This window comes from Lactuca serriola, chromosome 1, assembly GCF_051521515.1.
Source record: "Lactuca serriola cultivar US96UC23 chromosome 1, Lser_US96UC23_V15, whole genome shotgun sequence".
NCBI lineage: Eukaryota > Viridiplantae > Streptophyta > Magnoliopsida > Asterales > Asteraceae > Lactuca > Lactuca serriola.
In genome coordinates, this window is record NC_136408.1 from 105,058,755 (window position 1) to 105,076,123 (window position 17,369).

The window sequence follows — 17,369 nt, forward strand, 5'->3', positions numbered from 1 at the left end:
AAACTCTACTCGAAGAACACCACCTAAAATGACGATGAGCTCCAATGAACACCACCTGGCACACACCCGATGAACATCACTTGGAACGATGACGAACTTAGGAGATTCACCATCGATGACGATTTGAAGTCAGGGGCGTAGCAAGACTGTCTTCCTCCTATCCCCTGGAGATCCATCCACAAACACCATTATTAACGTCGTTTGGTTGTAGCATCAACAAAAATCCATATCTATTTGTGGTTTGTGGTTTTCGTTTCCTGCAAACATAACCCAAATTTATTGCTTCTTCATCCATGGGGAAAGGTAGAATACCAAATCGGAATCCAAACAACCCAAATAGATTACATCCGATTTCAAACCCAAATACAGTGCTTCTTCTTCTTTCAGTTAAATCATCCATCAATTTATGTATGTTTATGCTAGCAGTTATTCCTAAAAAACCCATAAATTGATTTATGTGTGTTTATGTTAATAGTGTGTGTGTTCAGGAGAGAGAGAGAGAGAGAGAGAGAGAGAGAGAGAGAGAGAGAGAGAGAGAGAGAGAGAGAGAGAGAGAGAGAGAGAGAGAGAGAGAGAGAGAGAGAGAGAGAGAGAGAGAGAGAGAGAGAGAGAGAGAGAGAGAGAGAGAGAGAGAGAGAGAGAGAGAGAGAGAGAGAGAGAGAGAGAGAGAGAGAGAGAGAGAGAGAGAGAGAGAGAGAGAGAGAGAGAGAGAGGTGGGTGTGGACCCAATTCCTTCATTTTTAATTTTTAATTAATAAATTATAAAAGAAAATAAAAAAAATACAAAAAATGAAATGGAAAGGGCAAAACAGTCTTTTCAAGTCCTCCAGGGACTAAAACCAAAGGAAATTCTTGATTTTGGACCTTCCATGCAAGTTAAAAACGTTTTGGACCCTATCCAAAGTTTTTTGAATACCTCAGGGACCAATTTTATAGTTTTGTCTATTGCAAATAAAAGTGTTTATTTATAATGAGTAATGTTACCACTCCCAAACCTCCACTGATATTAAAAGGATATTAAGAAGAGTATTAGAAATGTCAAGTTGTTTAGTGTTTCTTATTGCTTAAGCTTTCAATTTTCCTTGAAATAACCAAGTCCCATTTTTGTTTCTCAATCTAATGACAGGAAAATATAAAAGGAGGTCTGTAGCTTGTGTTGGAGAAGACAGAATCAGTAACTTGCCAGATCACTTGATAGCCTCAGTCTTAGAGCGGGTCCCTGTTCAAGATGCTGTAAAAACAAGCATTATATCAAAAATATGGAGGTACAGATGGACCGAAATGAAGGCACTGGTTTTTAATAACCACTTCTCAAAAAAGATGGCAAAAAACAAAGCTTTTGGTCATAATGGGTTTATAAGGAGAAGCATTATATCTAAAAACTTGAGGTACATATTGACTGAACACAGGCGCTGGTTTTTGATAAACAGTTAAACAGATTTGCATAAAACGAAGCTTTTGGTCGTAATGGGTTTATAAGGATCATAAACCAAGTTTTGACCCTTCACAAGGGTCGTATCTTGAAATTTCATCTCATCTCCATATACCAGACATTTCTCTTGATAGCTTCCAAGAAGTCGATCAATGGATGCTACTCTTATCAAGAAACGGAGTCAAGGAGCTCAATCTTACCACTTCAATCTATGTTATGAACTTCCTTCGTATGTGTTTCTTTGTCTAGAATTGAAAAAGTTGAAACTGAAAAACTGTTTCTTTAAACCACCACTTAATTTTGAAGGATTTCTAAATCTTAAAGATCTTTTTCTCCGACGTATTGACTTTGGGGCTAACTTGTGTGGAGCTAAGATCAACCTACCACAACTTAAGCAGTTGTCCCTTCATAAGTGCACAAACGTTTACAATTTCAATATTAAGCTTACAAAACTGCAAAATTTGACTGTCATTGCTTGTCCTGATGCCATGTTGACCACAATGTTAAGTAACACGACCAGAATTAAATGTTTTTTCGTCGATGCTCAGTTTCTTAAGGTATAATTTTCAAAAGGAATTTGCACAAAAGATATATTTTTCATGTAGTTTAGGCAAGTTAAAATCTAACTTTCACCTCATAGATTTTTACTGCAGAAAATATTCCAAAGTGGTTTCCGCATCCGGTTAATAGTTTAAAGCGTTTGTGGTTCCGAAAATTTCAACATGGTGACGTGGATCAACTTAATGGTGCTCTTTGTTTGCTTCAGAAGTCACCAAATCTAAAGACACTGGGGATGCCCTTGGAAATGGTAAAGTAACAAGTGCTAAAATTATATAATTATTTTACTTATATAATGCAAGACTTGGGAGCTAAACTTCGGTTGCATTGTTGTGTTGTTTCAGGAGAGCCTCGAGTGGATGTGGGACCTGCTTCAAATTATTTGGAATCCCCAAACTGTTTGGACTGTACATTGGATCGATTGCAAACTGTTGAGATAAGATATTTAGAAGGATCAAAACCAGAATTGCTTTGTATAAAGCTTCTTCTTGCTCATTCCCCTTCTCTTCAGAAGTTTAACCTTAGACCAAGTGAAGCTTCTGATATTCAAAAACGACTTGACATTACGATGGATATTATGCAGTTCCCTCGAGCCTCAACAAAAGCAAAAATGTTCTACTTGAATCCCGATCTGTAATTCTGTAATGAGGAATGTTCAGCTATATTGCAATGTAGCTTTATACTTACATCCTTATCTTTCTTTTGTTTTTATTCCCCTTGGCGATTTTGATAAATGCTAAGTATGAATTCTGTTGCTTTATACTTTGGATCACTATATTACTCCTTTAGGCAACATGCTGATTTCAGCATTGCAAATGGCAATGGCCTTTGTTGTTTGCACGTCTACCTTGCATGTAGTTTAAAGTGGTATTGATTTGCGGATGATAGGAATAGAATTAATGTTATGTTTATTTTTTATGATATTTTAAAGTAGGTACACTTGCATTTGTTGAATGTGAAATCTTGTATTGTGTTTCTAGAATTTATTGGCAAAAACGAAAACCTATTTCACTTCTTTATAGTTTATAGAAAAATGATTTTTTTTTTTTTTAAAGAGTTGTAACTTACTTTTAAAAATCACATTTAGAGATGACAAAAAGTGACATAATCCGTCAATTCAACTTGAACCCAATCCAAATTTAGCATGTTGTGTTTAGATCTTTAACACGTTTACATAATTACATAACTATCATCCACGCAAATAATTGAAAGTTGAAACTACAGAAACCATCCACTTTTTAAAATAATAATAATAATAATAATAATAATAATAATAATAATAATAAATGAAGCTATGACTTTTATAAAGTACATGGACCTTTACGCAAATTTGTCTATATTTAATGGGATTTTCTAACATTTTTTTTTAGAAAACGGAAAATATCATTGAAAAGACATTCGCGATTAGTAAGTAACTATCGAGGGGAAAAAGAGAGTAACAAAATACAGAGCACAAAAAGTATCAGATACAAAATAGAGATGATGACCATTCATGACTCATCCCATGAATAGGGTCCACCATTACGTCTACATTTAACCCACAAAAATAATGTTGATTTGATTCGCTCTTCACCATACGATGGCTTAAAAAACACCTGTCTAACGATGGCTTAAAAAACACCTGTCTAAACATCCGGTCATTATGATAATTTCATAGATGCCAGAAAAGACCATAACATATGGAGGGAAACCGGTCTTTTATCTTCGGACTTCTCCCCCAGTTTGAAGCAAAACCAAGTACTTCTCACAACTTTGGCAAACGGACCTTTTACCAAAATGAGATCAGCATCCTCTTCTTCATTGATACATGCGCCACAAGTGATAGTTTGGGTAATCATACCTCTAGCTCTAAGACCCACCATCGAAGCTATCTTGTTTTGAATTGCACACCATATGAAACAATTGACTTTGAGGATCTTCTGACATGTGCTCTAAAAGGACACTTAAAAACTATTAATTATGGGAAATATTACCATAATTAAATATGAAATGCATTAATTATGAAGAATATTTTCTATAATTAATGAATTTCACTTTTAATTATAGTAATATTCCTTATAATTAATAGTTCAATTAATGCTTTTTATGTATGCGATTAGGGCATGCTAGAAAATCTCATATTTAATTTAGGGAGTGGTTTAATCTAGAAATCGATATGCGGTAAATTATAGCTCCAAAAACCTTTTCGTTACATATAAAACGTGGATGATCGCTCCAATCGTCGTTTCAATTTCATCTCAGAATTTTGAGATTTTAACACGAAGATAAACTACTTGGTCGCTCTGAGTGAAGGGTATCTTCAAGTGATGAGTAAGTTTCTAATACGTAAACCTCCATTTATTTTCTAAATTTTGTTTGAATTCTGTTGTTTATGATCTCTTTTGTTCATTCAAGTTGAATACATAAACTCTGTTTTTAGAATTTCTTTGTCAACTTTCACATTCCCGTTTAAAAACATAAATCAGTAAACCAATTTTCTGAAGATGTAGTTTGTTGGAAAGTTAACTGGATAGTGCCTAATTTTGCAAGGGAGTGGTTTTCCATATGTTATATGGTCATACAATTTCATTAGTTTGAGTTTCTATAAGTTAGGTTTTACCTGTAGAACTGATGTAACTATAAGGTATTAAGTTTGAGGATAAATAAGTAGATAAGTACTTAAGTACTTAAGGCAGAGATTTGTACATGAGACTAAACATAATACTATACATAACAAGGCTTTATCGATAACGTTTGGCATGGATGGGACAAGAACAAAAGTAGTTGTTGACCAAGTCAAATGAAACTATCTTATTAGATTTTAATCCCATCCAAAAAGGTGGAACAAAACATAGTTACAAAAATACCCCAACATTCTTTTCTCATCTCTTTGCCTTCATTAAACAACCATCCAGACACCCTCTAATGGCCTCTTGAAACTGAAACACTTTAGTTATTATCAAATTCTAACCTCCTACATACATTCGTCTTTTTATCTTATGAATTTCTACAATTGCTTACATATATATATATATATATATATATATATATATATATATATATATATATATATATATATATATATATATATATGTCTCGGAGACAATCCGGTCTTTTTAATCTCATGTTATGTCCCGTCCTAGTGATAGCAAATGCTTCATAGATAATTTGACTAGTTCTATCGAGTTCAATACTGTTCAGTCCAGTCCTATGCACCAAACACTACCTAAATGCACATAAAAATGAATTAATTAGCAAAGACCGTCGTTTCAAAAAGAAATAGCAAAGAGTCAAAGACCTATACTACTCGATTGTGCTAATTTTATGTATTAACTCCCTCCTTGGAAGGCACCAACATAAGAACCTCTGTACTCAAATATCATACTTTTTGTGAGAAAAACTAATAATAAAAAAAGGTAATATTAGATGCCATTGAACAATCACAAAAGTGTCGAAATTTCCAATGGACCTTACTCCCGATACCAATGTGGGAAATATACTTCATTATCCACCCCTAATAGAAAAGTACTTATATTTCCATTTATTTACCAACAAAGAGCAATATGTATAACCTGAAACTTGGAAAATGCTTACAAGATTACAAGTTTCATGTTGCATAATGTTATCATCAATAAAAATATGCAAGTGCATTGTTATTATCGGTAAGGGATTGTAAATGCATTTATGTGATATCTGTATAAATATAAGTACATTGCTAATATGAACAAAAACAGAGTACATTATACAAATTTCAGGTTTTGCATTGTTATTGTATGTAACAAGATGTATTATGTTTCTATTATGGGTAAATGTAAGTAAAACTTAGTCCATGTCTCTTATTCATTCCAATTGCTTTGAAATAACTTAGGTATGTGACATGTGAGTCACTTTTCTTTAAAAATGCTCATGACCGTTAAATCATAAGTATTGTGAACGAGACATTTTGTTTCGCACAAGCTATGCTAGTATGCTACCACACCAAAAAGTTTCATTGATAATGAAAGGATATTAAGAAGCGTATTTGACATGTCAAATTGCTCCATGATTGTTATTAGATTTCTTTTTATATTTATATAACTTGGTCTCTTTTGTGAATCTAATAACAGATAGAAATAAAAGGACTGTTGTCAGTTGTGGTGAGGAAGATAATCTCAGTAACTTGCCAGAACACTTGATAGACTCAATCATAGAGAGGCTCCCGATTGAAGATGTTGTAAGGACAAGCATTATATCAAAAAAATGGAGGTACAGATGGACCACAATGAGGGTGCTGGTTTTTGATAAAAATTTCTCTAATAAATTTGCAAGCAATGGAGATTTTGGTCGTAATAGGTTTATAGGTATCATAAACAAAGTCTTGTTCCTTCACAATGGTCCTATCTTGAAATTTCATCTCCATATATCATATATATTTCATGATAGCTTGCAAGCAATTGGTCAATGGATGTCATTCTTATCAAGAAACGGTGTCACTGAACTAGTCCTTACCTATTCAAATCAACATTATGAACTACCTTCTTATGTGTTTTCTTGTCTGGATTTGACAAAGTTGGAACTGCGAAACTGTATCTATAAGCCGCCACTTGAGTTTAACGGATTTCTCAATCTTAAAGAACTCAATTTGGAGGATGTTGATTTTGGGACTAGCTGTGGAAATAAGATCAACCTACCAAAGCTTAAGAAGTTGTTCCTTTTTAGTTGCAAAAATGTTTACAAATTTAACATTAAGGCTACAAAACTGCGGAAGTTGACTGTCATTGCTTGTCCTGATGCCTTGTTGCTCGGGTTATTGGACAGTCCATGTCTTATTTCAGTTTTCATTTCTTCACAGGATTACACACAGGATTTTGTAGGAGTTGAAAAAATGAATTTGGCCACAATGTTGAGTAACTTGCCCAGACTTCGATACATTTATACCGACAGTAATTTTATTATGGTAAACTTTTTTATTCTTAACCTTTTCTCTTCCCCAATTGTTGTTTGCATAAAGGGTTATACATTTCGTACTCTTATGTAAATAATACTAATGTTTTCTAGGTAAGTTAAATCTAATTTTCATCTCACAGTCTTTGGTTGTAGAAAAGATTCCTAAATTGCTTCCACGTGCGATTAGTCGTTTAAAGCATATGTGGTTGATCCGTTTTCAAGTTGATGATTTGGATCAACTTGATGTTGCTCTTTGCTTGCTTCGAAACTCACCGAAGCTGGAAAAACTCACTGTTACACACCTTATGGTAAAGTGAAGAGTGTTAAAATCATATTATATATAAAACAAGATTTGGATGGTAAAGTGCTGTTGCGTTTTTATGTTGTTTCAGGAGCATCATATTGATGTGGGACCAGCTTCAAATCGTTTGGAATCCCCAAACTGCTTGGATTGTACATTAGATCAGTTGCAAGTTGTTGAGATGAGACATTTAAGAGGATCAAAACCGGAACTTCTTTTTATAAAGCTTCTTCTTGCTCATTCCCCTTCTCTCAACAAGTTTACCATCACACCAAATGGAGATCTTGATGCTAAAAAAATACATGACATTGCGAAGGATGTTATGCAATTCCCTCGAGCGTCAACAAAGGCAAAACTATTCTACTTGGATCCCTAGCCGTATTTCCCTAAGAATGTTCAACTACATTGCAATTTAGCTCTATAATTTCGTCATTATAAGTATATTTAGGTTATCTTTTATTTCTTTTTGTTCCTCTTGTCTTGTTTGCTTTGGGATGATTTTGATAAAAATGGCAAGTAAGACAGATTATTTCTCTTTATAGTTTCTTCTTTATAATTGAGTGCGAACCTACTCATAGTTAATTTTTGCTTCTATATGGTGTGTGTTAATACTTGTAAATAGTTTTGTGCATGAAGAAGGGAACAATGATTTTTCTTTATACCTTCTTCTTTATAATTATTACTTTACCTCATTCAAAACAGAGATGTTATGTGTCTTTCCAAGTTCCTGTGTTTATTATTGGGTGTTATTTTGCCTTTTCGTGTACTTTGTCTTCCCTATATATTTGTGCTTTGTATGTATATTTTTCATTGAAATGCACAGAATACTCTTTTCTAAAGAGTTTTATGGTATTAGAGCATATCGGCCTCTTTCCTTCCTTCCATTTTCTCCCTCCTCCTCCACAGCCATGTCTACCTCCTCCACTGATAACTGTCTTCCTCACTCCCTTGCTCACTTTATACTTATAAAGCTTTGCTCCTCAAACTATTTACTCTAGAAATACCAAATGATTCCTGTTCTAACTTATCAAAATCTCATCTCTCATGTAGGTGGTTCATCTATGCCCCTGTCGCAACCCTCACTGTCAATGAGAAATCCACTGAAAATCCTGCATATGTTGCTTAAATAGGATATTTATATATTATATTAATTATATTTAAAAAAAAACGTAGCACTTATACCTTTGAAATAAAACCGTAGATACTATATTAATATAGGATATTTATATAGATAATTTTTAAATGATATTTAATTATAATACTTCAGTTTTCCAATTTGTAGATACCTACAAAATACCTACGCCACATTTATGCCTACAAATTTGCTACGCCTCCTAAAAACCCAATTCCCACTTTACTGATGTCCAGCACTCATTGATCAAACCTACCCCAACAAAACCCTATCTTACACGGGCGATTTCTGATCCGTCAATTTCCCGCTCCACTGCATCACATATCCGTCGGCGTTGCCCCGTTCCACCACCGTTGCTGCACCATACCACCTTCTGCGACACCCCGGGTATGTATTTCACTTTCATTTGCTCACACATTCACAAGACTTCAAATTTTCAGAAATCTAGTTTATGTATAACATGTAATGTTAATCTTAATTTTGATAAATTCTATGTTAAATAAGTTGTGTGTGTTGTATATATCTTCAATTAAGGTTGCATATCGTGTATATTGTAAATGTTGGTTTATTTTGATCAAGACTAAACAGTAAAATACTGCTGCATCAAGATATTGCAAGGAGGTTTGACCTAAAACTTCTATTTTTCTAGTTCAAAACATGTAGCTCACTTATTGTAAGATTATTTGACTTTTTATTTCTTTTGGGTGTTTTAGCTTTTAATCTGCTACGAATTTTGTGTCTCTGTGTTATTTGCACATGAGTAGTACAAGGCAGGGTGAACACTTACAGTCTTTCACCAAGTGGTGTATGGCCATATGGGTATATAATAATAAACCATAAAGTAATATACCATTAGCTTAAGTAAATAATAATAAACTATAAAGTAATATACCATTAGAGTACTTTTAGCTTAAGTAGTATTTTGACCTCTTAATATGATTTACGTATTGTTTTTCTGGTATAAACAGATGTATTATGGGGCTTAATTCCACCCACCAATTATCACATAATTCTCTCTACTAATTATTTCTAATTGTATTTTGCAATTGTTTCAGTTATGATAATTTATATATTATTTTAAATGATTCTTTTTACCCATGGTTGACTTGTCAAGAAATGAAAAAGAAAAAAAAAAAAAAAAAAAAAAAAAAACCCGTCAATGGTTTAAGAGAATTTTGAACCAAGCTGAATAATACATAGAAAACAGCTCCTTTATAACATAATATGCTGTTGTGAAAAAGTTTTGCAAGCGCTTATACAACTTCTATGGTTCCTAGATAGTTAGACTTCACAACTTCTACTTACAGTGCCTTTAAATACTATCATTAGCATTATACTTAAAATTAGCTTAAATCAAATGATCAAAAGTTTTGCAAGCACAATATCATTAAAGCAAACAACAAAAAAGTGTTTAAAAAATTATATGGAAACTTAGAGGCAAACACAAAATATTATTTTCCCATTTAATTGTTATTTATTAGTTTTAAATTGTTAATCGGTTAGTTTTAAATAGTTTCATTTATTGCATCAACATATTTGATTAGTGTTTCATGTATTGCTATGCTTATTTGTTTAGGTTATGCTACAATGACATGTTTATTTGTTTAGTGTAAAGTACATTGCTATGTTCATTTGTTTAGGGTTTAATCAAGTAGAATGATAGATTAAATGTTGTTTACAGATAGAAATGACATCAAATAGAGAATGGATGTACACAATGAGACTCACTATGAATGGGGCTTTCAATACTGAATTTCGACATTATGTCAATTATTTTTTGGACTTTGCTTAAACGAACGCAACAAACATCCAACATAGTATTGCGGAAGGGGTGGAGGTTTTTGAAATTAGATGCCCGTGTAAGAAATGCAAAAATCGTTATTACAAGACAAGAAATTTAGTTGAATTGCATCTATGCCAAAATGGATTCATGGAAGATTATATGTTTTGGTATACACATGGGGAATTATATCCAACACAAGAAATTGGTCAATGTTCAATCTCTGAAACGGCTCAAGACAATGATGAAGGTGTGGGTGATTATCGTAGATATGAGCAGATAATTATCGAAAGCATGCATCAACATGAGGCTCCTTACTATCAACATGCTCCTTATTGTCAACAAGCACAATAAAACCCAAATCAATCAGCCCAAACTTTCTATAAAATATTGAACCAAGTTAGCGAGCCTTTATGGGACGGGTCTAAAAAAGCTTCCACACTCTCCACCACCACCAGATTGTTGAACTAGAAATCGGAGTGCAATGTATCAGACTCTTCATTTGATAGATTAATTCCTATAATCAAAGACAGTCTACCTATAGGTGAGAAGCTTCCTAACAACTTTTACGATACCAAGAAAATGTTGAAGCCATTACAACTGCCTTCACAATGGATTCATGTGTGTATAAACCATTGCATGTTATTCTATGGACATCATGCTAATCTGGATCGTTGTGCAGTATGTAATGAAAGTAGATACATGGAAAAGGGCAACAAGGTTCCTAATTTGTTCATGACTTACATGCCTGTTAGATATAGACTTCAAAGGTTGTTCTATTCGAAGAAGACGGCTCAACATTTGACTTGGCACTCAGATCATCCGATAGATCATGAAAAGATGATACATCCTAGTGAAGGTCGAGCTTGGAGTCATTTTGATGAAGTTTTTCCTGATTTTGCACAAGAGACACGTAATATCCGACTTGGGTTATGTACCGATGGGTTTAGTCCAAATAATTCAAATGGGAGTTCGTATTCATGTTGGCCAGTGTTTATCACAATATACAACCTACCTCCTTGGTTGGCCTTAAAACATCAATACATATTGCTTCCTTTGATCATTCCTGAGCCGAAGAATCCTGGTCAAAATTTGGATGTTTTCCTACAACCTTTAGTGCACGAGTTAAAGATGTTGTTCATAGATGGCATTGAAACTTATGATGCTCATCGAAGGGAAAATTTCCAGATGAGAGCTATATTGATGTGGACAGTTAGTGATTTCCCTGCTTATGCAATGTTGTCCGGATGGAGCACACATGGTAAGTTAGCTTGCCCATATTGTTTGGATCAATCAGAATCATTCTGGCTTCAAAGGGGAAATAAACATTGTTGGTTTGACTGTCATAGAAAATACTTACGCAAAGGCCACACTTTCAAAAAAGATAAGATTAATTTTAAGAAAAACAAGACATCGAAGAGCGAAGTAGATATTTCGTACCCAACCGGAGAAGAAATTTGGCAGACAGTCAAACATTTTAACACTGTTTATGAAGGGACTTCGTATCATCCAAATTATATAAAGCCGGATGGTTTTGGAGTGACACATAATTGGGTAAAGAGGAGCATTTTTGGGAGCTTCCCTATTGGCGTCATTTATTGATCCGACATAACCTTGATCTGATGCATATCGAGAAGAATGTGTTTGAAAATATGTTTCATACAAGTATGGACACCCCGAAATCTAAAGATAAATTGAGTGCAAGACAAGATCTTGAGATGCTATGTGACCGGCCTCTTCTAAACCCCGTCCGGGACAAAAAAGGGAAGGCTTGGATCAAGAAAGGAGACTACACTTTAGAGAGGGTCGATGTTAAAAAAATTTGTGCTTGGCTGAAAAAGTTGAAATTTCCAGACGGATATGCATCGAATATAGGGAATTGTGTGAACATCAAAAATGGTAGTTTTTACGGTTTCAAGAGCCATGACTGTCACGTCTTTATGCAACGTTTGTTTCCACTTGCTATTAGAGGGTTTGTTCCAAATATGGTATATGAGGCCATAACAGAGTTATGCATGTTTTTTCGAGTATTATGCTCAAAAACATTGCATATGGAGGACTTGTACAACATGAAACGCAGTATTGCTCAAACCATCTGCAAGTTGGAGAAAATATTCCCTCCTAGTTTCTTTGATTCCATGGAACACCTAATCATACATTTAGCTGATGAAGCAATTCTTGGTGGTCCGGTGCAATACAGATGGATCTATCAATACGAGAGGTAATCATTTTGTTTGTAATATTAAGTATTAAACTTTTACACGTTCTTTTTAGTATTCATAACACGTTCTTGATAATTTCTAAATATAGAAAGTTGGGCATAATAAAAAGAAGAATTCGGAACAAAGCAAGGGTTGAAGGTTCAATCGTCAATGAACATCTAGTGAATGAAATCGCTACCTATTGTTCTTTATATTTTGCCCCCACGGTTGACAACATGACAACTCTTCAAGTGGAGATATATTAAGCGTATTTGCCTTTCCATCAAGAAGATTATATGAAAAGGGTGGAAAGAAAAGACCCTTGAAACATGAAGAACTTCACAAAGCACACACTTACATCCTACTAAACTGTGTAGAAGTTGCCCCTTTCATCACATAATTTGATCGAGCAGCCCAAGCATCATATCAAAATGAACCAATTTCAGTACTTAGAGATAAATACTTTGCAGAATGGTTTAAATACAAAGTAAGTAAAACCAATTCAATCATACTTGTTAAGTTTTGTATTTTTTTTTCAAGAAACATTTTGCATATATGCTCTTTAATGTAGGTAACGGGGGACTCAACTGATGGAAGTGCTAAACATTTAGAACCTTTAGCAAATGGACCCTTGAACAATGCTCGGTCTTATAACGGCTACTTTATAAATGGTTATAAGTTCCACACACAAGAATATGGTAAAGGACGTGCAACAAATAACTATGGACTATGCGTGAGGGGGGAGATATATAATGGCGAAGAGTCAGACTACTACGGCTTATTGGATGAGATCCTAGAGATTGACTATTATGACATTGGGCGCTCGACTGTTGTGCTATTCAAATGCACTTGGTTTGATAATATCCGTGGTGTAGTAGTTAATAAGAATAAATTGGTTGATGTTAAACCTACGTCTCATATTGAAACTAATGATCCTTTTTGTTTGGCATCACAAGCGGAACACGTATTTTATACACCATATCCTGCGGTGACAGATGAATTAAAAGATCTTTGGGCAGTTGTCAAGACAAAACCAAGAGGGGTATATGAAGTCACCAAAGCTGAAACGGAAGTTGCGCTTGATGGAAGTACTGAAGCAAATGGAGTCTTTCATCTTGATGAACGGTTTGAGTTACCGAATGAAGTAAATGTTAGTGAACGTTTGAGCCTAGCCTCAAATAGAACTAACTTTGAGCAAATATCTTCCGATGAGAGTGAGGGTTCTGAAGCGGAAAACCAAGAAGATGATACAGATGAAGATGATAGAGACGAACCATTTTATTTTGACTACTATCCAGATGAGGACGAATGTTAGGAAGTTTGTTTTATGTTATATGGTATATACACTTTAATATATTTGTTATCTTGTTTTACTTTTAATTTATAATATGGTATGTAGATACTAGTCTATTTGTTATTTTTTATTATCATCTAACATATTTGACTATTTTTGTTATATAAACGAAGCATGTTGGATAAAGGCCTAGCATGTAACTTTTTTCCGGTTCGTCCTTCATCGGGTGGTAGGTCATCGTCTTTGCCTAACCGTAGTGGCCTTCAACACATCCCTCTTACAGGTGGTTTTGTACCAGGAGCCAGGTCATCACCTTTGCCTGATCCTAGTGGCCTTCCACGCATCCCTCTTACAAGTGGTTCAGTACCAGGAGCCAGGTCATCACCTTTGCCTGATCCTAGTGGCCTTCCACGCATCCATCTCACAGGTGGTTCTGTACCAGGAGCCAAGTCATCACCTTTACCTGATCCTAGTGGCCTTCCACGCATCCCTCTTATATGTGGTTCAGTACCAGGAGCCAGGTCATCACCTTTGCCTGATCCTAGTGGCCTTCCACGCATCCATTTCACAGGTGGTTCTGTACCAGGAGCCAAGTCATCACCTTTACCTGATTCTAGTGGCCTTCCACGCATCCCTCTTATAGGTGGTTCTGTACCAGGATCCGGTTCATCACCTTTGCTTGATCCTAGTGGCCTTCCACACGGTGGTTTTGTATCGGGAGCGAGGTCATCGCCCGGCCCTAATGGCCTTCCACGCATCCCTTTGTCGGGTGGCCTTTCACGCACTTTAGTTAGGACGGAAAGGTCAGGATTCTCAGGGAGTAGTAACATGGGTGACGTAAATACCCACATGGGCTTGACTGATGCTATAGCAGATACAGGGGTGGTACAGAATATTGGGAATGGTATTGCATATGGTTATGAGATGACATGCAACAATGAAGACCCTGCTAGTGATTTTTTCTATAATGGGCCTGAGCATGAAAATGAGCCTGAGCATGGGCATGAGCCTGAATCACCAATGGTTTAGACGCCCCATTATTCGGGTACACATGGTGGATCAAATGATGCAGATTCGAATGGCTCTCATAGGCCAGTTATCACACGAAAGGGGTACAAGTAAGTCTTTTTTTAATTATTATAAATTTACTATTTTTAAGGTTATAATTATCCTTATATGGTTATTTCAATATTGTAGGTGTGGGAGACAAAGTATTCATCGGGCGATCGTAAAGATATTTTGGCAGTCTATAAATGAACCTTGGATTACTTATAAAAAATTTCTAAAGGAAGTTGTCACTCAAATGTTTGAGCGTTTTAGGGTAATATATCAATTATTTATTTTTATTATCTATTTCTCATTCACTGTTATTTTGCATTTTAAACTTTTACTTTTTATTTTTTACAGACTCAATACCGGTGGGATCCAAATGAAGAAGGGTTAATTCGTGAAGGGTTTGAGAATACACTGAAAGATCGCTACAGGGGTAGAATGAGGGATACTAAGGAAGCATCGGTAAATTCTGCAAGAAAAGTTGGCCACGTTATCGCAGAGATTAATGATAACTTTGAGATTCTTGCAAATTACAATCCTGCTGAAATACATATAGATGTTTAGCCAGACATACGGGTGGTAGCATTGGATTTGAGGAGCACCGTCTTAAATTGGTAAATAATCCTAATTATAGATTTTAGTGATCCATTTTTCTTTCAACACTAATTATATCAATTATATTGTGTCGTTTATATAGAAACAGTTGACGGGTGAAGACCCCTCATTCATTGATCTTTATTATAAAACACATCTTACCGCCGAATCAAAGAAAATATATTTTGGGGGAGATAAAGAGGCGCAAGTGGATTTTGTGAATGAGACATCTAGAGTGGCGATCGTAAGTTGTCTCTATCTTTTTATATATTTACTAATATTAGTTTTTACTCTTTAGTACAATAACAAAAACTTTCTTTTGGTATGTTGTAGGAATTATATAACACAGCCCTACCTCAAAAATATGGTGATGATCCGACTCAACATAATGTGAATGATCCTGAATTGTGGACCCAAACACAATTGCTTAGGAAAGGCGGGAAACAAAAAGGTCCTATCTATGGGGCAGGATACTCGGATCTTCACTTTCTGATGACGGATGCATATTCTTATGAGTTAACTTCATCTTTTGCTGACTTTGCAAAGTCACAACAGGAGGTACTATTATTTACATAATATATTATAGAGAAAAAAAATCAAGTAAAGAGGTACTTAATATGGCTGAAAAATATATGTTCATATTGGTAAGGTACATTGTTGTTACGGGTGAAAATTGAAATATGTTGTCATTATTAATATTAGGTAAAGTGCATTGTTATTATGGTTGAAAATAATACTTTGTTGCTATTATTAAATTAGGTAAAACATAATGCTATAATAGGTGAAAGTTATAGTATGTTGTTATTATTGATATTTGGTAAAGTAAATTGTTGTTATTAATAATAATTTAAATATATTGATATTATGGATTGGAAATGTAAAGTACAATGGTATAATGGATAAAAATATAGTATGTTATTATTATGCATATAAAAAGTTATTATTATAGATGTTAAAAACAATGTACATTTTTATTAGCAATAGTGTGTTTTTATATTGAATTAAAAGTAAAGTACATTGCTATCATGGTTTAAAGTTGAATTACATTTACTAACTACATGTGTTTGTCTTGCTATATTTAGGTAAATGAGTTGCGACAAAAAATGTCAAACATGGAACAAGCCATGGAAGAAAAACAAAGTGAAATGAATTTGCAAATGCAACAAATGCGAAATGAAATGGAATTGCAAGTGCAACGACAATTGGTGGCCTTTATGAAATAAATTAATCTGTCCGATAATCCACCAAGTAGTTCTTAGTTTTGTTTTAGAACACTCAATTAATGTTATGTTATTGACTAGTTCTTAGTTTTTGTAATGGTATTTTGAGTATTTGAATGTATGAATGGCATGTTAGTGACTATTTTAATGGTAATGAATGTAATGGTATTTGACTATTATTTTAATTATTTATTTGGTTTTTTTAGCAGAAAATTTGGATATTTTTTAAATTATAAATCTGTCGGAATTATAAATTTAATATAGCAATAAAAACTGGTAAAAAAATTCATAGAAAATTTGTAGGAAATAAATATTCAGTAGGTATTCGGTAGGAAATAAAATCCAATAAAATATGTAGGTATTTCGTAGGAAAAAATGATGGTAGATAATCTGTAGGTAAAGTAGTTGGTAGGTATTCTGTAGGAAAATCAGTTGGTAGGTAATCCGTAGGTAAAGGAGTTGGTAGGTATTCTGTAGGAAAATCATTTCGTAGGTATTCCGTAGGAAAATAATATGTATGTATTTTGTAGGAGTTTCGTAGCTAAATAACCCGTAGGTAATCTGTAAGTACTCCGTAGTTAACGTGTTCCGTAGGTATTCCGTAGTTAAAATTTGTAACAAAATATTCTGTAGGAAATGCGTAGGAACGTTTGTAGCTAATTTGTAGGAAAAAATTACCCACAAGGGTTTTCCCTACAACCTGTTTTTTGTAGGAAATCTGTAGGTAACGCCTTGTTCCTACGGATTTACTACCAATTATTCCATAGGAAATGCGTAGGAACGTTTGATATATACTGTTTATAAGCGTCGGAAATATCATATTTGCTAAAATCCTATTTTTTTTAAACATTTTTATACTCATTATTTGTTATTTAAATCATTTTAATTATAAAAAAAAT

The 17,369-nt window shown here is 34.2% G+C and overlaps 1 protein-coding gene and 1 pseudogene across 1 annotated transcript; both read left to right on the top strand.

The window, feature by feature from the left end:
- The first annotated feature begins 1,119 nt into the window (after window positions 1-1,119).
- LOC145059811 (F-box/FBD/LRR-repeat protein At1g13570-like) lies at window positions 1,120-2,249 on the top strand (annotated as a pseudogene).
- A 9,526-nt stretch (window positions 2,250-11,775) lies between these two features.
- Window positions 11,776-13,624, top strand: LOC145059817 (uncharacterized). Its single transcript, XM_079007598.1, has 3 exons — window positions 11,776-12,329; window positions 12,419-12,560; window positions 12,881-13,624. The coding sequence occupies exons 1-3, from the start codon at window positions 11,776-11,778 to the stop codon at window positions 13,622-13,624; spliced, it is 1,440 nt and encodes a 479-aa protein (XP_078863724.1).
- Window positions 13,625-17,369: the final 3,745 nt, after the last annotated feature.

What these genes read in the sequence shown, in the direction of transcription:
- LOC145059817 (XM_079007598.1), top strand. Translation starts at nt 11,776, where the DNA reads ATGGACACCCCGAAATCTAAAGATAAATTGAGTGCAAGACAAGATCTT. An exon ending in TGGATCTATCAATACGAGAG is followed by an intron (nt 12,330 to 12,418) that starts GTAATCATTTTG and finishes TTCTAAATATAG; the next exon opens with AAAGTTGGGCATAATAAAAA. An exon ending in ACAACATGACAACTCTTCAA is followed by an intron (nt 12,561 to 12,880) that starts GTGGAGATATAT and finishes TCTTTAATGTAG; the next exon opens with GTAACGGGGGACTCAACTGA.